The sequence below is a fragment of the Procambarus clarkii genome, chromosome 26 (genome assembly GCF_040958095.1).
Source record: "Procambarus clarkii isolate CNS0578487 chromosome 26, FALCON_Pclarkii_2.0, whole genome shotgun sequence".
NCBI classification, from domain to species: Eukaryota; Metazoa; Arthropoda; class Malacostraca; order Decapoda; family Cambaridae; genus Procambarus; species Procambarus clarkii.
In genome coordinates, this window is record NC_091175.1 from 5,259,427 (window position 1) to 5,282,934 (window position 23,508).

The 23,508-nt window shown below is 41.8% G+C and overlaps 1 protein-coding gene across 2 annotated transcripts in view; it reads left to right on the top strand.

Moving 5' to 3' along the window:
• The first annotated feature begins 6,601 nt into the window (after window positions 1–6,601).
• The window catches only part of Galphas (G protein alpha s subunit), a 121,795-nt gene continuing 104,888 nt past the window's right edge, over window positions 6,602–23,508 (top strand). For both annotated transcript variants that reach the window (XM_045739920.2, XM_045739918.2), the window contains exons 1-2: window positions 6,602–7,020; window positions 21,887–21,959. In XM_045739920.2, the coding sequence (XP_045595876.1) occupies window positions 6,882–7,020; window positions 21,887–21,959 (212 nt within the window). In that variant the 5' untranslated portion in view covers window positions 6,602–6,881. The remainder of the gene's footprint in view (window positions 7,021–21,886; window positions 21,960–23,508) is intronic.

Sequence of the window (23,508 nt, forward strand, 5' to 3'; positions counted from 1 at the left end):
GAGTGGTTAAGGTGTCCTGTACACCCAACATGCAAAATAGATACTAGGAATGTTGTAACAGCCATTATTAACAACATTATTAATGCAAAGAGCAAGAGTTTCAGAGACTCATTTATATAGATACCATTTCACATAGCTGTTGACCAGCATGATGACAGAGACAAGGCAGCTAAAACGGCATGTGATAAGCTTGAAATTGAGTGGGATATTCCAATCCCAATCCAATCAAGAGTGGGATGAGTGAGGCATTCCAATCTTTACTGTTAAAGCCGCATATTTCAGGAAATTAGGGAAGACAGAAGAGCAGTCACTGACACACAAAGGCCAGAAAGTGCGAATATAAAGAACTATGACATGTTTAGGACCGAGAATTATATGTACATTTTAACATGAATTTACCTGAGGGCCTTGATGATGACAGGAAACCGGCGGTTTGTCAAAGGTCCCTCTCCCATTTGCCCTGATGATCTTTTCAAGCTGTATTTTAAAACCCATCAGAGTTTTGACGTTTACAGATTCGGTGGGTAGGCGGTTCCACGGGTTTACAACTGAACAATTTTTTTCTAGGGTGAAAAAGCATCTCCTGTTTTCTGTCCTACATTGTGGCTTGCTGAGTTTGAACCTGTTGCTCCTTATATTCGTGTTACATCTGACCTTTTGGAGAAATTGTCCTGATCGACATCCTCCATATTGTTTACTATTTTAAAGGTTTCGATGAGATCCACCCTGACATGCCTGGTCTACAGTGTGGTTAGCTCAGTGGCCCTCAACCGTTCCTGATACGAGATGACTAAGCTCTGGTATGATTTTTGTTGCCCGGTGTTGCACCTTTTCCAGAGCAACTGTGTCTTTCTGAAGATGAGATCTCCATGCCTTGATGCAATAATCCAAGTGGGGACGTACCTGGTTAGTCAATAAGCAGTCTGAGAGCAATAGTTCAATAGTTCAAAAGAACTTCAACAAAATCTTGTAGATCTGAGGCAAAATGAAATCGACACCAGTAATTCCATCTATCATCATATTATCATGCAGGAGGAGCCACACATCTATGGATCATCCAATATGATCAGCATTATTGGTGAATTGATGGATTTATACAATTGAACGACTACTTTCTTTTACTTGAAGGTAAAGGTACACTTGATTATATTTAGGGTTTGGTTCGTTTTTTTTTTTCCTCCCCTCCCACTTGTGCAACTTTTAGTGAATGATGGATTCTAACTCCAAGGTTCTTTTCTTCATCTATTTGTTGTAAGATAGTGCCGTCAATTTGGTAGTTGTGACGTGGATTGTTATGCCCCACATGTAAGGTCTTGCATTTTCGATATTAAAAAGCATTTGCCAGTCATCTGACCATTTGCGGAGTTCATGTAGATCTCTGTGTAAGGTCACATTAGTACCTTCACGTCCCACTTTATCCTAGACGTTAGTGTCATCTGCAAATTTGATGAAGTGATTTGTAATATTCTCATCTATATCATTGATGTATATGACAAAAAAGATTGGCCCCAAAATGGATCCCTGTGGCACCCCCACTTAGCACAGTTTCCTAGTCCGAATCAATCCCATTTAGCACGACCCTTTGTTTTCTACGTTTTAACCATTGTTTTATCCATTCCAGTATTCTCCTATTTATTCTATGTGCCTGTAATTTCCTTGCCAGTCCCTCATGTTGTACCTTGTCAAAAGCTTTAGCAAAGTCCATGTTAGCTACATCTACCTGAAGTCCTTTATCTGAATAGTCGGTTACCGCTTCCAGAAATGTGAGCAGGTTAGTGAGGCAGGATATATTTTGAACAAACCCATGTTGCGTTGATTTTACAAGATTGTTCTCTGTGAGATGTTGTATGATTCCTTCCCTTAGGATTCTCTCCATGAGCTTGCAGATGTGTGATGTCAAGCTGATCGGCCGGTAGTTTACTGCCGAGCTCTTTCTGCTTTTTTTTGAAAATAGGGGTAACATTTGCATATTTCCAATCCAGGGGGAACTATCCCTTGGTCCAGGAATTTTCTGAAAAGGAGTTTCAGTAGCATGCATAGTGCATTTGCCAGTTCCTTTACGATTTTGTATTGAAATCCATCCACACCTGAGGCTTTTCAGTCTTTAGCAGCCCAAGAGTTTCCATTGTTTTGGCCTAGTCCAACCACCAAGGCCTGCCGTACTGGGATTGGATCAGAAGAAATAATTATCTTACTGATAATTGTAGCTGTTCTTTGTGATATTCTTTCTTGTAGAGAGGGCAAACCCGTCTCCAGTCTAAGAGTTTCAAGCCTGGTCCACATGGGGGCTCCCAGTGCGGCTCTCATAGCATTGTTTTGGGCAACTTCAAGTTTTTTCCACTGTTGGAGTGATAGAATTGTGAGTGCAGGTACGGCATAATCGATCACTGATCTGACTGCCTGTATATAGTATGTGCGAAGGACTTGCAGATTGGCTCCTCCAGAAAGGGAGGTTAGCGACCTGAGGAATGCCGTCCGGGCCGCAGTTCGCTCTCTCAAGTAAGTGACCTCAGCATTAAAATTCATGTGTGTGTCCAGGATGATTCCTAGATACTGATAGGTGTCGACCCATTCAATTGGTTGACCCTGTACTGTGAGTTGGATGTTGGGCTTTGCTATTTTTATGGGCATGGCCTTTGACTTTGAGGGGTTGAGTTTGATCCCAATCTGTTTTGCCTCTTTACTGATGCAGTCTAAGCATTTGAGTGCAAGACGCGCCGCATACCTTCCTTTTATGATGATAGACAAAGTCGTCCGCGTAGTTTAGCAGCCTGCAGTGATGTGGAAGTTTCAACCTCATTATTCTTTCCATTAAACAGTTGAAGAGAAGAGGGCTGAGAATACCTCCTTGCGGTGTACCATTTTCATGTCTTTTGTACTCAGAGACTGTGCCATGTAATTTTACTCTTGCTTCTCTGTTTATGAGACAGTTTTTGGTCCAGGAGAGCAGGTTGCCTCTGACCTCTTTGTCAACGAGGCAGCAGAGAATAGCTGGGGCGCTAGCCAATTCAAAGGCTTTTTCGAGGTCCAGGAATATCAGCATTCCTGGTCTTTTCTATTCTATTGCTAAACAGCTTGTCTTATATACTCACATTTGGGTGAGGTGATATGTTGAAACAGTTTTGGATGAGGTGAACAAACTTTTGACCAACACAAGACAGAACGCGGTTCAATGGGTATAAATTGGATAAGTGAAAGGGAAGAATGGAAGTAACTGCAAAGGACCTATTGACCTATACTTCCTCTTTATGCTTCTATATTGGTACGGAGTCTTGAAGTGGGTAGAATATAGCTGTGCATTAATTGCTGTTGATTGCTGGTGTTGACTTTTTGATGTGTAGTGCCTCGCAGATGTCAAGCCGCCTGCTATCGCTGTATCTATCGATGATTTCTGTGTTGTTTGTTAAGACTTCTCTGGTAATGGTCTGGTTGTGGGAAGAGATTATATGTTCCTTAATGGAGCCCTGTTGCTTATGCATTGTTAATCGCCTGGAAAGAGATGTTGTTGTCTTGCCTATATACCGAGTTCTTTGGGGCTTACAGTCCCCAAGTGAACATTTGAAGGCATAGACAACGTTGGTCTCTTTTAAGGCGTTCTGCTTTGTGTCTGGAGAGTTTTTCATGAGTAGGTTGGCCGTTTTTTTTGGTTTTATAGCAAATGGTCAATTGTATCTTCTGATTTTTGTCTGTAGGGATAATTGTTAATAGGAACGTTATCCCTACAGACAAAAATCAGAAGATACAACTTCTGGCAACAACGGTACCAGACATATGCATCACGCCTTCGCTGGGGTGCTTCGCATTATTACTTCGGCAGCCCTCGGCGTGGCCACGGAGGGTTAACCCCTACCATACTGGACCGACATCGCAGATGCAGCTCGACTGCCTCCTGGAGGAGTTCAAGTAAGTTTGTTGAGAAAAGGAAATACATCACAAAAGGACAGAGTAACTTAGGCTATTTCCACCTCGTCTATATAAGGTCCCTCAAGAGGCTCACAAATTAATTCAGTACACAATTATTAATCATATTTTACATTTCACATTCTAATGGTAATCACATTGCATATTGTAAGATTTATTATTGATTATGGTGCCCCTGTCATTTCTTGTTTTGGTAAAGGCAGACTAAACAAGTTGAAGATACAAAATAAAGTCGTGAGAGTATTCCCAGATTATTCTCGTGCACACAGAAATCACAATAACGTGATATATCAATGAACAAATTCACAAGGGCTTTGATGAGGATTCGAACCTATTATATGTGCTGGATGTTCCCAGATGGGCTCTAGTTAACTGTACCACGACACGGATAAAAGCCCCCGACGAGTCTTATCCGTGTTGTGGTAGAGTTGTGAATTTGTTCATTATTCTTATGGCCCAGAACTATTACTGAGATAATGAAGATATGATTGAATTTACAGAGTATCGAGGACTGAATTTCAGATATAAATGAAGCTTCGGCGATTAGATTAATGAGAGGCGAGGGAGCTAATGAACTAATCATCTCACTTCAAAACACGGGAAGAAATGAATAATGCATGTGAAAGCATAATAAGATCCTTATATTACAAAGCAGGATGTCCTTCATGAATTTATCTCATTGCCAAATAAACAATTAACACCAACATGGGAGGAATTCAACGTAGATACATTAATGTTTTCCTCAGTGTTCTCAGACTCTTAACTGTGCTGCGGTTTGCTATTTCATTGAGAATCAATTTCGCCTTGGTTACTAGGCTCCCAACATTTTGACATTTCTTCTTGCTCAACACTTCCTACTACATTCAAAGGTAACTCTATTCTTAACTATGTCTTCACATTCTATTTTTGTTAACCATTTTTCCTGAACTTCTCCGTCAACATTTTTCAGCACACTGGGTTGAACACTGCCATCACTAGTGGATAGTTCATTTTCCCAGAGACTCTTCCATCCGTAATACGCTATCCTCTTCCTTATTTTCTTCCCCACCGTTTCATTCCCCACTACACCCATCTGTTTGCCACAGCTAACGTTTCTAGAGCTTCAATCCTCTTGTTCAACTTTGTGAGGTATTCCAAGATCTGTGAACCGACCATAAAATTCACGACGCTGTCCCCACCTCATCACCACGAGGGTACACTTTCTCAGCTTCGTTTTCTACTGCCACTAGGCTAATTATGGGAGCCATAACAAAGTGTTTTATTACTTTATTATTCTATTACATAGCCAGGTATTTTATTACTCTGTTCTATTACATAGCCAGGTATAAAGAGAGCTTGGTACAAAAGGATTAAGAGGTATAAAGAGAGCTTGGTACAAAAGGATTAAGAGGTAGAAAGAGAGCTTGGTACAAAAGGATTAAGAGGTAGAAAGAGAGCTTGGCACAAAAGGATTAAGAGGTAGAAAGAGAGCATGGTACAAAAGGATTAAGAGGTAGAAAGAGAGCTTGGTACAAAAGGTGAAATAAACGCGTCCAGCCGTTTCTGTCCTACCCGATAATATACTAAACCCCTCGGTTTTAAATAGACGTAGACCACTACGCTACGGGACTCTTTTTTGATATGTAATTAATAAATATAAAGCATTTACAAATGAATGAAATTACGTTTTTAATATATAATGATAGCAATGCGACTCCTTCAGTGAATGGGTTCAGATAGTTATCACAAATGGTATGAAGAGTGCATACTAGGACTTATCTGATCCGTGTCTTGTTTCACTGATTGCCCAGTACCTGTCCTCACTCACGCTGGCTGACGTACGACCACCCCACACTCGAAAGCAACAGTATGTTTTCATTGTTTTGACATCACATATAAAAATTTTTTTTTTTACATTATGCTAAATTTTCACGAAATAATACATTGGTGCTCACTATACGGGACACCTAAGAGTTGAAAGTTGTCGTACGGGATCATCTCTGGTTGTTGAGATGCTCGGGGGAGATGAACTTCTTCTCAGGGTTGTCTTCTATATAATATTGCCAGTTCTTAACATTAAAGATAGTTTTCTATGTCTTGCTGCATTATCAGTTGGTGAGTAAAGAGTGTATATGTGGAGAGTAAAAGTATTGGTAGCGAGAGCAGGTGTTAACACTCCCAGATCCTACGGGAGTCTGAGCAGGTCCCACCCTTCTCGTTGGTGCAACGGGGTATGGTCGTTTCGAACACGAGACGATTCAGCGAAGCTCGTTTTCTGTTTGTTAAAACCGTGTATATTGCTGTGCTAGGATGTATTAGCTTAGGTTTAACTGTATTTCGCTCATTTGGGTTAAGTTAGGTTAAGTTGAGCCAGGTTAAGTTAGCTTGGGTTCCCCCAAAAAATATGTTGGCGAATCGTCGTGTGTACGATGTGACTTGTATCCGGTGCAACACTGTTCGCGCACACCGTTCCAATATGCTATCTCCCGACCAGCCAGTATGATTCCTTAATATCAATAACCACTTTTACAAGTAACGGCCGCATCACGGCCGGCATAATACCAACAAATACCTCCCCACCTACAAGATGAAGAATCGGGGAAATAAAAGGCTAAGAATGGTGATGGGGTTTATGGTGTTGAGAGGGAAGATATGGGAGGTCCGGGAGCGGGTGGTGTGAGGGGGCTTGTTGGAGACTGCGGGAGCCGCGGGAGAAGTCGCGTCTGATTCACTGGTGAAGGTTGTGCAGATGATTGGCGATGATGGTGAACGACTGAGATCGAGTGATATCTGGACCATCGCCCGGCATCCATGGCCCAGGTGGCTGCCACTTCACTCAGTGACATGTAGACTGGATCCCATGACCTAGTGACGCGAGATCAGCCGCAAAAATAGGCAACTGGTGCGGAAACGAGACAGGGCCGCGGGACGTCCGCGCCTGCCTGCGGCTAGGAGCTTTCTTCCAAGAGTGTACTAATGTCATGGGTTGTTTTGGTAGCGCTGGGGCGAAAGGTGACGCCGAGGAAAACAAAAGGCGGAAAGAAGCAAACAAGAAGATAAACAAGCAAATCCAGCAAGACAAGCAGGTGTACCGAGCGACGCACAGATTGTTATTACTAGGTAAAGACAACATCTCGCTCTGTTTATCGTCTGCTTAAGCGGCCATATTGGATACCGTTGCTCCCTTGCTCGCCTCCTTTAACCCACCTATATGTTAAGGCAAGTGTTGTGGGGGTGGTGGCGGCGGGCGTGCGGGCGTGATGGTGGTGGTGGCGTGCGGGAGCCAGGCGTGGGAGTGGGCGTGTAGCGGCTGGCACTGGCGGCCGGCCCCTCCCCCCTGGTGCCACCACGGCCCCGGGGACACTCCAGCTTTTGATTATCTCTTCCCGCCCGCCCCCCTTCATCCTCTGCCCCTCTTATGGGTAGGCCTCCCTCCTGTGGGGCCGCGCCCCCCTTAGTGGGGGGGGGGGGGGAATATAGGAGCCGTAGGAATGGGGCGGTGGTGGTGTGGGTGGGTGGGTGTCCTCCTGGTGGAGGGTGTCCTCCTGGTGGTGGGTGTCCTCCTGGTGGTGGGTGTCCTCCTGGTGGGAGGGTGTCCTCCTGGTGGGAGGGTGTCCTCCTGGTGGTGGGTGTCCTCCTGGTGGAGGGGTTCCCTCCTGGTGGAGGGGTGTCTTCCTGGTGGAGGGGTGTCTTGGTGGAGGCATGTCCTAGTGGAAGGTGTCCTCCTGGTGGAGGTGTGTCCTGGTGGAAGGTGTCCTGGTGGGAGGGTGTCCTGGTGGAAGGTGTCCTAGTGGTAGAGAGTATCCTCCTAGTGGTGGAGGGGTTCCCTCCTAGTGGTGGAGGGGTTCCCTCCTAGTGGGAGGGGTGTCTTCCTGGTAGAGATGTGTCCTGGTGGGAGGGTGTCCTCCTGGTGGGAGGGTGTCCTCCTGGTGGAGGGGGTATCCTCCTAGTGGGAGGGTGTCCTGGTGGGAGGGTGTCCTGGTGGAAGGTGTCCTAGTGGCAGAGAGTATCCTCCTAGTGGTGGAGGGGTTCCCTCCTGGTGGAGGGGTTCCTCCTAGTGGGAGGGTGTCCTCCTGGTGGAGATGTGTCCTGGTGGAAGGTGTCCTCCTGGTGGGAGGGTGTCCTCCTGGTGGAGGGGGTGTCCTCCTGGTGGAGGGGGTGTCCTCCTGGTGGAGGGGGTGTCCTGGTGGAAGGTGTCCTAGTGGCAGAGAGTATCCTCCTAGTGGTGGAGGGGTTCCCTCCTGGTGGAGGGGTTCCCTCCTAGTGGGAGGGTGTCCTCCTGGTGGGAGGGTGTCCTGGTGGAAGGTGTCCTCCTGGTGGGAGGGTGTCCTCCTGGTGGGAGGGTGTCCTGGTGGAGGGGGTGTCCTGGTGAAAGGTGTCCTAGTGGCAGAGAGTATCCTCCTAGTGGGAGGGTGTCCTGGTGGAAGGTGTCCTCCTGGTGGGAGGGTGTCCTCCTGGTGGCAGGGGTGTCCTGGTGGAAGGTGTCCTAGTGGCAGAGGGTATCCACCTAGTAGTAGAGGGGTTCCCTCCTGGTGGAGGTGCTCCTGCCTAGTGGGAGGGGTGTCCTCTTGGTGGAGGTGTGTCTTGGTTGAGGCATGTCCTGGTGGAGGGGGTGTCCTAGTGGCAGAGGGTATCCTCCTAATGGTGGAGGGGTTCCCTCCTAGTGGGAGGGTGTCCTCTTGGTGGAGGGGTGTCTTGATGGAAGGTGCTGAGGGACACCCCCAGAATTGAGACCGCAGGGGGGAGGGGTGTTCAGCAGTCATAAAATTTGAGTTTTATTTAGAATTTTGTTGTTAAAAATAGCCCCAGGAATGGTGAATGGTTTTGGTGGGTGGGGGGGGGGGGGGTGTTTACACCTATGATGGATGGTATTATGCCTGTTCACCCACATTAGGTGCACTAGGGTTAACACACCCACACTAGGTCACACACCCACACTAGGGTTAAAGTGCATTAGGTGCATTTCTACTTTGGCTAATGTCATACACAACAAGTCCTCCATGTATAACCACAAACTTTCCAACCATTGATAACATTGCACCACTACACTTGTTTTCATAAATAATACCCTACATTGATATTTATAGATTGGTATACATAGGATAGACTGCTATACATAGAATAGACTGGTATACAAATCCATTCTTTAATATTACTCATTTATAATCACCACACAAACCTCTAGTTATTTTTTTTGTACATTTGATATTAAACAATTTTACAGCTTTGTACTGTATAGTAGCAGTAGTGTTGTATAGGGAGGCTGCAAAATCTACTCCAGAGACATTGGCATTAGTATTTTAATTGAAACTTACTTGCAAGAGGGATCAAGGAGGTTGCAAATAAAAGGGTTGTCACCAAATAAGAATACAATTTTATTTGCTATACCTTGTTGCTAGGTTTGTTTAGAGTATCAGTGATGTGATTAGACAACAATTTAAAAAAATTGTTTGCTTGTGTTGGCTAGCTTGGTGCCTTCTGTTGATAATTACTTGCTTACCCATGTTGGCCAGGGGGAGGGGCTTCTGAAGGTAATTTGTGCTCAGGTTGTTTTGCCAATGGAATTTAAAATCTGCCTAAACTTACTAAACCTGTGAACGATTTAATTGTATTTCTGAGGGACTGGCTGTGTTGACATAGCAGGGACTGTTTGTATTGGCTTTTACGATTGCACTGAGGTGTTCAAGCACAGTAGAGGAAATTAAATGCATGAAGATTTGAATGTGCAGGGCCTGTGTTAGTGTGAAAGTGCATTAAAATTAGCATTTTAGAGGCAATACAGCAAATGAGTACATCAATGGGGTTTTGGCCTGTGATGTATAGAGTAATCATCTCTCTACACTTTTAAAAGTTGTCACTCTTTGCCCTTTCTGATTTGCTCATCCCACATTTATTGTGTGATAGTTGTATTTATACAAGAACATTCCCAACATGTATTTAGTACTCGGTGCATATTTTAGTTATCGCATGTACTGTACATTGAAAATTTGTACGATATGTAGCGAGCATAAGAAATATTGCCGGAACAACTGTGGACATCTTCAAGAGGAAACTAGATTGTTTTCTGTAAGGAGAGTGTGGACATCTTCAAGAGGAAAATAGATTGTTTTCTGTAAGGAGTACCGGACCAACCGGGCTGTGGTGGGTATGTGGGCCTGTGGGCTGCTCTAAGCAACAGCCTGGTGGACCGAACTCTCACAAGTCGAGCCAGGCTTGGGGAGAAGAAGAACTCCCAGAACCCCATCAACCAGGTATCAACATGGAGGAGTGGATCTTAATATTAGGAAGACCTTGTATGCTCGGAGCTCCTTAACTCTACAAATGAGGTGGTCGAGGTACTGGGAGTAAAAATAGAGAAAATAAACTTACTTATTTTTCTTATGTACAAACTGCAAGATGCAATGACTAAGGAATTCACAGAACAGATAAACAAAATAGAGAAAAACCTTGATAATTTGGCAAACCCAATTCCTGATATTATCTTTCTAAGTGACTTCAACCTGCCTAGTCTAAGATGGAGAATAGCAGACAATAATAATATACCAGGAAATCTATCTGGACATAACCAACCACAAATTGGAGAACTATTTAGATTCTTTGACAAATTTTCACTTAACCAGCAGATATCAGAGCCAACTAGGAACAAAAATATTCTAGAGTTGATCTTCACAAACAATGAAGACATAATCAGGGACATTACGATCTCAGATACCACACACTCAGATCACAAGCTCATTGAAGTGCAAACCACCGTCAATACTCGGATTAGACCTAAAACAATGATCAAGCGAGAGGGGGGTTATTCAGTAAATTAAATTTTAATAATTAATGGATAGACTGGGAGAAAATAAACGGAATTTACAAAACATTCCATGGGAAACTATTCTAAGTAATACAAATCCTACACAAGGAATAGACAAACTGACTTCTAAAGCATATAAAGTCTGTCTGAAACATGTTCCTTTGAGAAAAGCCAGAAAGAGAGAGCAGACTACAAAAGAAGGAAAAAAAGTAATGGAAATACTAAAGCAGACATGACTTTCCCTACAAAGAAGGAATAATTTAAAAAGAGAGATTTAAGAAATCGTGCAGAGACTGAAGCATTCATATCAGATTGAAGAAAGGCAACTAGAACAAAAAGCAATTCAAGAAATAAAGAAACACCCAAAATATTTCTTCACATATGCAAAATCAAAAGCAAAAACCAATGCCAGTATTGAAACTATTCGTATGAGTATAGGTTCATACACTGAGGATGACGAAGAAATTAGTGAAATCCTAAAATAGCAGTATTAGGACATGTTTCGCACTCCAATAAACAGTATGAAAGAAAATCCGGACAACTTCTTTATGCATGATAACCAAACCACTTGTAAATGTAACCGATATTAACATGAGCATGGCAGATTTTGAAAGAGAAATTGATAACATGCACTCGACTCCGGGTCCAGACTCATGGAATTGAATATTTATACAGAAATGCAAGGTGCCCTTAGCACAGGCACTCAGTATAGTGTGGAGGAAAAGCTTGGACACGGGGAAATACCAGATGCACTTAAATCGCCAGACATAGCGCTTCTACACAAGGGAGGGAGCAAAGCACAGGCAAAGAATTATAGACCAGTTGCACTAACGTCCCACATAATGAAAGTATTTCAGTGAGTGATCAGGAGTCAGGTCACTAGTTTCATGGAGACCAATGACCTCCACAATCCAGGCCAACATGGATCTAGAACGGGAAGATCATGCCTCTCACAGCTACTTGACCACTACGACAAAGTCACTGAGGCATTGAAAGAAAAACAGAATGCAGATGTGGTATACACGGACTTCACAAAGGCATTCGATAAATGTGACCATGGAGTGATAGCACACAAAATGAGGTCAATGGGAATAACTGGTAAAGTAGGACGGTGGATACTCAATTTTCTGTTGAACAGAACACAAAGCGTAACATTCAACCAAATAAAATAGTCCAAGCACATTTAAAAGCTCTGTACCTCATGATACAGTCCTTGCACCACTGCTTTTCCTTATTCTCATATCAGATAATGTCTAGGTAAAAATATAAGTCACAGCTTCCTATCATCCTTTGCAGACGACACAAAAATCAGCATGAAAATTACCTCTGCTGAAGACACTAAAAAACTACAAGCAGATACTGTATTAATAAAGTTTTTGACTGGGCAGCAGAAAATAACATGATGTTTAACAGTGATAAATTCCAAGTACTGTCTCCACTCGATCATCCGGACTATATGGGAAGGACCCCCAGCCGGATTATCACATTTTTCGGATAATGGTACTTTTTCACCTACGAGTCCAAAACTAACCACTTCCAACTAGTATTTTTATACTACAAACAACATTATTTGAATTGCCTTGCCACATATAATTATTAAATATTCTACTAGAAACCTCACCTTACCTTGTTGGTGTTCGTCTTCTTGATTGATGCCACACATCTTGAAGTTAAGAATTCTTAACAATTTACGTAATCTATACTAACACAACACTAAAATTAACACTTAAAATTACTGTACAGTTCATTAAGCAAAGTTAATTTTGACTGCCAGCTGCTGAAGTCTCACTGGTTGAAGGCATTTGGATTGCCTGTGAGGCCTCACTTGAAGGCGCTTGGCTTGCCTGTGACACCTCACTTGTTGAAGGCGCTTGCTTGCGCCTCACTTGCCTGTGAAGCCTCACTTGTTGAAGGCATTTGGCTTGCCTGTGATGCCTCACTTGTTGAAGACGCTTGCTTGCGCCTCACTTGTTGAAGACGCTTGCTTGCGCCTCACTTGTTGAAGGCGCTTGCTTGCGCCTCACTTGTTGAAGGCGCTTGGCTTGCCTGTGGCGCCTCACTTGTTGAAGGCATTTGGCTGCCTGTGATGCCTCACTGGTTGAACAACACGTAACTTGTCTAGGACAACCTTCTTCCTCTTAACACCTCCAGAATGATTGATGCTGCTACCAGATATAGTCTTGGCCAAAAATGTTTAAAGTTACTATGAAAATAAAAAAGTTATTTAAAAAAATATTTCACTAATGGCGCAGCACTGTGTATAACACGAGGGACGGACGCACATGGGTTGACCAGTGTTGGACGGGTCCACTTGGGGTGGGGCAGCTATAGCACATTACGTAGGCCGCCAGGAGAAAAAACTCACAATATTTTTTTAAGGAAACTTCAGCCTATGCACATTGCTTTTAGGAAACTTATTTATTTGTTATTACATAATTACTAGTACTTATTTCATTTGTTTTTGGCTATGATTAATTGTTCTAAAATTAATGGTAATTCCTGTACCCAGGTGGTCCCTCCCGACGCTCCCCTCCCACCATAACCCCATCCCCTCCCACCCCACCCCGTCCTCCACCATGCGTCTAGAGCCACAGACGGGATTAATACGGTATGGCCGAATTTTCATCCGGCCAAACCAGCTTTTATCCTGTTCCTGTGGCCATTTTGGCCGGATATTGTGATAACTTTATCCGATCATGATTTTGGCCGTATAAGGGCGTTTTGCGGATGCTCGAATCCCGGATAATCGCGGGGTTACAGTACTTGGGTATGCTAAAAATTAGAACCTTAAACATAATACAGGGTACAAAACAATCAAATATGCCCATAGTAGGAAAGCAGCATGTAAAGGATTTGGGAATAATGTCTGATGCCGTAACGTTTAGGGAGCATAACCAAGCAAATATTGCGTCAGCCAAAAAAATGATTGGATAGATTACGAGAACTTTCAAATCCAGGGATCCCATCACAATGGTTGTATCGTTCAAATCATTTGTGCTGTCCCATTTTGAGTACTGTTCAGTACTCGTGTCCCCCTTCAGAGCAGGAGAGATTGCTGAAATAGAGGGAATACAGAACACATACTGCATACATATATACGATAAAGCACCTAAATTATTGAGAGCGTCTCAAAGCTCTCAATATAAAATGTTATCACAAGAAAGGAGACGAGAGAGATATAAAATAAATATAATAGTAGTAGTAGTAGGCATCCTGCAGTCACAGGAGACTATGGATAATATGCAGGCGATGAATCACAATAACGTGGCTAAAGTACAATCGACTTGAGAATGGTCCAGGACGGACTGAAACGTTGTCGTCCCTTCACTTTCTAGTGTGTGGTCTGGTCAATATGGATAATATACTATGGAGACTACATATAATATGGAAAATACTTGAGGACCAGGCCCCAAATCTACACAGTAAAATAACAACATACTGGAGTGAGCAATATGGAAGAAAATGCAAGCACAGGAAAATAGGCACAATCAGAGGACACTAAAAATACCATGCGAGGGGTTGTATTGGTTGAAACAGATAAAAAGATCTAATGGAGTGTAGTGCATTTGAAAGCACCAGTTCCCACTGTTTTTCTGTTAGATTGTATGACTAATCTTTAATGTATAGCCTTCCATATGATACCCTTATACTGTTCGACCTATGCATTTCCTGTGGGGTAGTAGGGCATTGTCCTACTACCCCAAAGGAAATATGTTATGATACCCTTTTGAGAAAGATATGCCTTGAGCTCCTGGGACATAAAGGAGCTCAAGACGAATATAGAAAACACAGTGTAATTCGCAACATTGATCATGTCATTTATTCTTGGCAGTGGATTAGCATCTTATTCTGTGTATTGGTTAATGGTCTGAGAATGATCAATACAGTCTATCCTTGTGTGTCAGGAGCATTTACCACAACAACCTGAGCACACCATGGAGATGAGCTTGTTTCAGTTATGCCTTAAGACAGTAAGAAAGATATTTATGCTTAAAAACAAGCAGTCATCCTTATTGAAACTTCAGGACGAAGTTGCAGTAGGCTTACATCCTGGGGGGGGGGGGGGAAGACAGGTTTGGAAAAAAGTAATGGCTCATACAGAGTGCACAGACTGAATTAGTGCCAGCAATATTTGAGCTCTGGTTTATGTCCTCCATACGTGAATGTCAAACTTGTGTGTTGTTTCTGAAAGTCTGGCCCAAAAGTAAGTCATACCAGAGGTCTTTTAATACCCCCAAGGCTGGTAGATGGGTAATGTTGGTCATTGAGCTCCAAAATTACAATAGGAAACTCCAAAGAGCTAGTACTTAATGACTCGATGCCATAGAGATCTCCTTAACTATTGGATGTAATGTACGTCAAATTTAGTTTTTTTTGCGGAGCTCTATGAATCGGTTAGTATCTTAGTATCTTCCATTTGTGTCCATGTACTGTAACTTCAGTGGCTGTGTGTGAGAGGCTCCACAGGAATGCAGTTGTAATGGCAAAAACAATAGGGTTGTGCAATGTAGTGGTAGTACTAACAGATGATTTTGACAACACACATTTTAGCATAATGTCCTTTCTTGCTGCAATTATGGCAGGTGACATCACCTGCTGGGCACTTGTTTCTGATACGAAACAAGCCACCACAGAGGTAATATAACTTCTTGGTAGTGTAGACAGTAGCTAGTGTACTAGGGTAGTGTACTGTAGACAGTAACTAGGGGGCCTGACAGCTGAGTGGACAGCTCTTCAGATTTGAAGCCCTGAAGTTCTGGGTTCGATCCCCGGTGGAGGATCGGGCAGAATTTCTTTCACCCTGATGCCCCTGTTACCTAGCAGTAAATAGGTACCTGGGAGTTAGACAGCTAATACAGGCTGCTTCCTTGGGGTGTGTAACAAAAAGGAGGCCTGGTCGAGGATTGGGCCACGGGGACGCTAAGCCCAGAAATCATCTCAAGATAACCTCAAGAAGATAGTGTATGATTCTCATGGCTATCTTGTGGCTACCTCGTTCAGGTTCGGGCTAATGTCCCCGTGGCCTGGTCTCTGACCAGGCCTTCCAGTTGGTCGTCTGGTCAACCAGGTTACTGGAAGCGGGTGCTTGCAGCCTAACTTATAAATCACAGCCTGGTTGATCGGTTGTCATTTGAAGATGTTTATTGAGCCAGAATCAAGATGCTTATATAAACATACATATATATATATATATGAACGATGTTATTAATATATATTATTCACTTCTTGAATAAAGTGAGAGCCCAGCCAATTGTGCCCCTTATATGTAGCGGGAGTGTGGGAACGAATTGTGATTTATGAATTGTGAAAGCCATATAATAGTGGCTTTAGGCATTGTATGTACTAGCTCTACCTATAAGTCAACCAATCTTTGTAAAAATTTATTGTATGTATGTACCTTACCTAAATAAACATTTTATTTTATTTTATTTATTTATTTTTATTTTGTTGTCGATATACAGTACCTGTATATATATATATATACACTGTGTGTGTATATACTCAACTATTTGTGCTTGCAGGGGTTGAGCTTTGGCTCTTTGGTCCCGCCTCTCAACAGTCAATCAACTGGTGTACAGGTTCCTGAGCCTACTGGGCTCTATCATATCTACACTTGAAACTGTGTATGGAGTCTGCCTCCACCACATCACTTCCTAATGCATTCCATTTGTCAACCACTCTGACACTAAAAAAAAGTTCTTCCTAATATCTTTGTGGCTCATTTTTGCACTCAATTTCCACCTGTGTCCCCTAGTGCGTGTGCCCCTTGTGTTAGCATATCTGCTTGATGGGGTTCTGGGAGTTGTTCTACTCCCCAAGCCCGGCCTGAGGCCAGGCTCGACTTGTGAGAGTTTGGTCCACCAGACTGTTGCTTTGAGTGGCCCGCAGGCCCACCACAACCCAGTTGGTCCGGCACTTCTCTTAGAAAACAGTCCAGTTTTCTCTTGAAGATGTCCACGGTTGTTCCGGCAATATTTCTTATAGTCGCTGGGAGGACGTTGAACAACTGCGGACCTCTGATATTTATACAGTGTTCTCTGATTGTGCCTATGGCACCCCTGCTCTTCACTGGTTCTATTCTGCATTTTCTTCCATGTCATTCACTCCAGTATGTTGTTATTTTACTGTGTAGATTTCGGACCTGGCCCTCCAGTATCTTCCAGGTGTATATTATTTGATCTCTTGCCTTCTTTCTAGTGAGTACATTTGGAGGGCTTTAAGACGATCCCAATAATTTAGGTGCTTTATCGCGTCTATGCGTGCTGTATATGTTCTCTGTATTCCCTTTATTTCAGCAATCTCTCCTGCTCTTAAGGGGGAAGTGAGTACTGAGCAGTACTCAAGACGGGACAACACAAGTGACTTGAAGAGTACAACCATTGTGATAGGATCCCTGGATTTGAAAGTTCTCATAATCCATCCTATCATTTTTCTGGCTGTCGCAATATTTGATTGGTTATGCTCCCTAAACGTTAGGTCGTCAGACATCATTATTCCCAAATCCTTTATATGCAGTTTTCCTACTATGGGCACATATGATTGTGTTTTATACCCTGTATTATGTTTAAGGTCCTCATTTTTACCGTACCCGAGTACCTGGAATTTATCACTGTTAAACATCATGTTCTTTTCTGATGCCCAGTCGAAAACTTTATTAATATCAGCTTGAAGTTTTTCAATGTCGTTAGCCAAGGTAATTTTCATACCGATTTTTGTGTCATCTGCAAAGGATGATACGAAGCTGTGACTTGTATTTTTGTCTATATCTGATATGAGAATAAGGAAAAGCAGCGGTGCAAGGACTGTACCCTGAGGTAGAGCTTGGCTCTGGTGCTAGCTACTGCTGTGCTCGTGCTGTGTACAGCTGTGCTCGTGCTGTGTACAGCTGTGCTTGTGCTGTGTACGTTTGTGCTCGTGCTGTATACGGCTACTAGTTCTTGCCAAATATTGACTTTTTGGTATTAATAAGGCACTATTAGCAAGCCCCTGAGACATCTTGTTGTATGACAATGCAGCTGTAGTCAAAAAATGATACACTGTAAATTCCACAATTATTCTTCCACCAGCGGACAAACACATCACTCGCCAACAAAGCTAATGGCACTGGGTGCCTGCTGTATGAATGGAAACTAGGTCTATACACTCTACAGTAGGCTGGTGTTTGAACCAGATCCAATAACATAAATTTCTCTCATATTGGATTTACATCAAATTATATACTTTTGGGCTATATATTTAGTTTAGCAACATAATTACAGTACTATAATAAGAGCTATAAAAAAAATACTTATTTTAGAACCGTTTTATTAATTTTATTATTTCGAAGCCGTAGGTCACTTTTCTGTGGCAACAAAATCGGACAAAACACACATGGTCATGTGCACACGGATTAGACCTGTCCATTCACGCTGGAGTGGCTGTGCGAATAACATGAATAATTTCTCAAATAGATGTCTATCATGTTACATTATATTTTTGGTTTTAATTAGTTTAGTTTAATTCGGTTGATAAAGAGCTATTAGAACACCAGTTTTAGAAATTATTTATTAATATGAAATTTTCAAAGTCATGAGTCACTGAACAATGACGACACAGACGAAAGTGAGTGAAACCTCATTGTAAAGTAAGATTTACAGGACAGTATTCCCTTATCTTTCCACCCTCACTCATTTTGTTTCATCACAGAAAATGTATACAAGATTTCAACACATTAGTTAGCTATTCACAGCTTCAGCTTTTAAATTAATCTACTGTACAACGATATATGTGCCACAAATCAGTGAACAAAAATCATTGAAACTCAATCGTTCACTTGTGTGGACCACTATGGCTGGTGTTTGGTTCATATGGTTCACTTGTTGTGTGGTCCACTTGTGTGATCCAACTTGTCGCATGAAAGAATTATTAATTGTAACCTGTGATAAAATGGGAAAGTTTTCCACCAGTCTGTGAACTCTGTCCCGACATCGTAAGCAAATCCGCACATCCCTCGCTTTGGTGAACCAGAGTACGTCGAACTGGGTGAGTAAATCCAGCCTAAAAAGTGTGCGACCTAGCTGGAGATGTGGTGAATCGAGGTTGTCCTGTACAGTGGAACCTCGGTGTATAATTTTAATCCGTTCTAAGAAATACATTGTAACCCAAATATTTGCACACCGAATCAAATTTCCCATAAAAAATAATGTAAGTTGTATTACTCTGTTCCACACACCCAAAACTATTAACTTAAAATACATTTTATACAGAATTATAAAGAATACTGTACTAATATTTTTTTTACTGCACTTTACTTTTATTACTTGTTGGCATATGGAAGACAGTGAGGAGGGGAGATGTTAGTGTTTGGAAAGGATGTCTTCTTCCATTATACCAGGCAGTGATGACATTTTTGGGGTACTCTCTTTCCTATGTTTTGTAGGCATAAAACTAGGACCTGGTTGTGGCTCACGACTTGCTTGTCTCATTAAGAGCCTGTCAAAAGACACTTGTTTTTGTCTACATTTTAACAATTGTCTGTAGCGACACATCACATTGTCAATATAAAGGTTAACCCAATGGCTTGCTACAGCTTTATCTGTGTGAATCTTTTTAGCAAAACTGTGCAGTTCTAGCTAGATCAACCACACACATACCGTCTCCATGTTTACGAATGGTCTCTATTATTTTTCTTCTGTTGTCATCCTCAACTATTTTCTTTGGTTGAACTTTACCACTGATTTTCATGGGACCCATGGAATGATATATTATAAGAACTTATGGTAAACAAAGCACAAAAACAGTGAAATTGTTCACAGAGAATTAGTGTGTTTGTCACTAGACAGCCTACAAACGTAAACTGAACTTACTGACATGGATAAGAATGAACGAGTGTTGTACTCTGTAGCTAATGTCATACGTCATAGCATATTTTCTGGTGAAATTTTCCCCATACACTGAAAAATTTGTATTCAGGTGCAATTATACACCGAGGTTCCACTGTAGTTAAGTTTTATTTAAATGTTTTTAAGCCCTGCTACCTACCTTGTGGTGGTGCCGGGGATTAAAGGCACCATGGCCTTGTCTCCAACCAGGCCTCTCAGTTGGTCTGGTCTGGTCTACCAGACAACCAACATGTACACTACTTTACATTTTGATTAGGTGAATCATGGATGATAACACAGCTGCATCCCGATGCTCAGCCTCAGCGTTAGTTTGGACAAACAATCCTCTTGTTATAGATCATTAATGCTTCACTGAACAATTTGTACTGAATGCAATTAGCTTGGATCATCCAAAAATTTGGTAGAATGGGTTTCATTGGAGTGAGATGCATTGTATCTGATTATCTGTGCGATTTCAAGTCTGAAATTTCTGAAGATGCATCTACATTATTTAGCTGTTCATCAATGTACTCGTCTAATTGCACTGTCCTAATTTTTGTTGTGGGGGTTGAGCATGGGCTCTTTGGTCCCACCTTTCAACTGACAGTCAACTGGTAATTACCTAAGCGTAGTTACAGGATGAGAGCTACGCTTGTGGTGTCCCTTCTTCCCAGCACCCTTTTGTCGTGTAACGGTTTGAAACTATTGATGGTTTTGGCCTCCACCACTTTCTCACTTAGGTTGTTCAAATCGTCTACAACTGTTTGCAAAAGAAAATGTTCTAATATTTTTAGGCACCTCTTGTTTCCATAGCGTGAATCTGTGTCCTCTTGTTCGTGAAATTGCTGGTTTCAGGAATTCCTCTTTGTCAATTTGGTTAATTCCTGTTAGTATTTTGTAAGTGGTGATCATGTCGCCTCTTTTTCTTCTACCTTCTAGTTTTGTTACGTTTAATGCCTCTAGTCTCTCCTCTGGTGTACAGGTTCCTGATTCTATTGGGCTCTATCTTTCCTATATTTTAAACTGTATAGAGTCTGCCTCCACCACATCACTGCTTAATGCATTCCACTTATTTATTATTCTGACACTTTGAAAAAATTATTTCTAATGTCTATGACTCATTTGGGTAGTACACAGTTTCCAACTGTCCCCCCCTTGTGCAAGTACCACCCATGTTAAATAATGAATTTCATGTCTCCCTGAACTATTGTCTTCCGGTAAAGTGAGGTGTAATTCGTGCAGCCTTTCCTCATAACTCATACCTCTCAGTTCTGGAACTAGTCTAGTGGCATACCTTTGAATCTTCTCCAATTTCATCTTATGCTTGACAAGGTATGGAGTCTATTCCGGGTGCTGCATACTCCAGGATAGGTTTTACATGTGTGGTATGTGTTTACACACCAGTGTAATTATCTAAGTGCACCTGTAATTACCTAAGTGTAGTTACAGGATGAGAGCTCCATCTTCCCAGTACTCTTAGTCATGCAGTATAATGCTTTGACACTACTGACAGTTTTGGCCTCTTATCATCTCATTGTTCCAACCATTTACTATTCTGTTTGCAAAAGAAAACTTTCTAATATTTTTTTGACATCTGTGTTTCCCCTAGTTTGAATTTGTGTACTTGTGTTCCTGAAGCTGCTGGTTTTAGGAATTCCTCTTTATCAATTTGGTTAATTCCTGTTATTATTTTATAAGTGGCGATCATATCATCTCTTTTTCTTCTATTTTCTAGCATTGGCACATTTAATGCCAAAGCTAGTCTCTCATCGTAACTCATATTCTTCAGTTCTGGAAGCCACTTTGTAGCATGCCTTTGCACTTTTTCCTGTTTATTGATGTTCTTGAGATATGAGCACCATACAACTGCTGCATATTCCAATTTTGATCACAAAAGTCAACAGTTTTTTTAGTATTTCACCATCCATGTAGTTAAAAGCGAATCTGAAGTTGGAAAACAACACATACGCTCCTTGCACAGTTTTCTTTATGTGATCCTCTGATCACATAAACATAATGAAATTATAAATATAAATAAAATTATTTGTCTGATGCGAGAAATAAATTGAAAATAAAATAAATACGAATTAAACACAATTGTTGAACGAAAAGAATTTTAATGAATCAAAGAAGATTTTTTTTAATGCATGTACTGTACAGGTATATTGTATACTGTCCTGTATACGAGACATAATGCCTTTATTGCGTAAGGTGTATTTATCGATTTTACACAAGGAATTTTTTAGACTTTAAAACATATTTGATAAAATAATTGAAAATTTATAAAGCACTTTGACTAACCAACATTGTTTACTTGATACAGGAGCCGGAGAATCAGGGAAAAGCACCATTGTGAAGCAGATGAGAATTCTACATGTCGATGGATTCAGTGAAGAGTAAGTACATTAATGAACATGCTTAACACAATGGGAAATGCATTAAGTGCATGATAGTAATTTAACATTGTTTTCCTGGCTAGGCAGAAGCATATGGATATGCACATGACCTCAGCCTCTCATACTGATTCAACTTATATTGTGCCTTTCTGTGATGTAATTTTAATTCTGAGGACTCAACATAACTTGTCGGGACGGACTTGCGTGGAATGTTATCCGGGTATAGTATACAGGATATTACCCACTGGGTGGTAAGAACTCAGATGAGGAGTTGAAACATTTGTTTGAATATTTCTACATGCTAGTTTACTATCATACGTGAGGCTGTTGCTACATTATAGCAGATGAAGCATACATATAAAAAATAATGAAAATTTATTCTGGAGTTTGCATACAGTTTGAAACGGGAAGTAGAAAGGAACAAACGGTATACAATGGAACCTTGATTAACCAATTTAATCCATTCCGGCACCGAGTTCATCATGTGAAACGCTTGTCTTTCGAAACGAATTTCCCCATTTAAAATAATGGAAATAAAATTAATCCATTCCACCCCCAAAAACATCAATATGACATTTTATAATGTAAATATAATACTGTACATGAAATTATAAATGTTTTATTTTACTGTTTTCAATTGTACATGTACTTTACCTTATGAAGAGTCGTTGCTGGCTTGAGGGAGACAATGGGGAGGTGGGAAGAAGGAGAGGGGGTTACAGTGTGGAAGGAGAATCCCCTTCTGAGTCAGGCGGGCTTAATCTTCTTGGAAATTTCACCACACTGAGACCAGGTTGTGGTTCACTATCACGTGCCAGTCTTTTCTTTACCTTTCCAAAGAATGTATCTATTGATAATTGCTTCTATCTTCATTTTAGGATGTCCCAAAAATGAGAGAGCACATTGTCATCAAACATGTTCACCCACCCTGTTGTCAATGCTTTAGCAGGGTGACGCTTTTCCAAGAATACGGTTACCTTTTCAAACATTCCCAACACTTCCCTAATCTCACTGGAAGAGGCGGCATCCTCCCTTACCTCCTCCTCCCCCTGATGAGAGCTCTTGTATCTCCTCTTGACTCGGCTCCTTCTGAAGTTCCAAGAGTTCCTCAGTGGTCTGAGGAACAGAGCACAGTGGAGGAGCACACTGATCGCTGTGCTCCTCCACTAACTCCTGCACATCAGCAGTATCCAACTCCAGACCCAAAGTTTGCCCCAGAGCAACAATATCATCCACTAGATGCACTTCCGGGTCGTCCACAGGTGCAGGTGCATGACCGAAACCTTCGAAGTCTCACTCAGGGACACCCTCAGGCTGCAGGTTTTGCCATGTACTTGTTTAAAACTTGTTCGAACAAGTTTTAACACTTCCTAACCAGTTGTAACAACCAATATAGCAAGTTGTAACAACATTCTAATATGTCAAAAACAGGTTAAGCCAAGATGTAACAACTTTATTACAAGTTGTAAAAAGCAGAAAATAGAGACAGTTTCGGTTTGTGTTTCCAGGAAGCAGATTTACATCAGTCTTTTGCTGCTGTGCTGGTTGC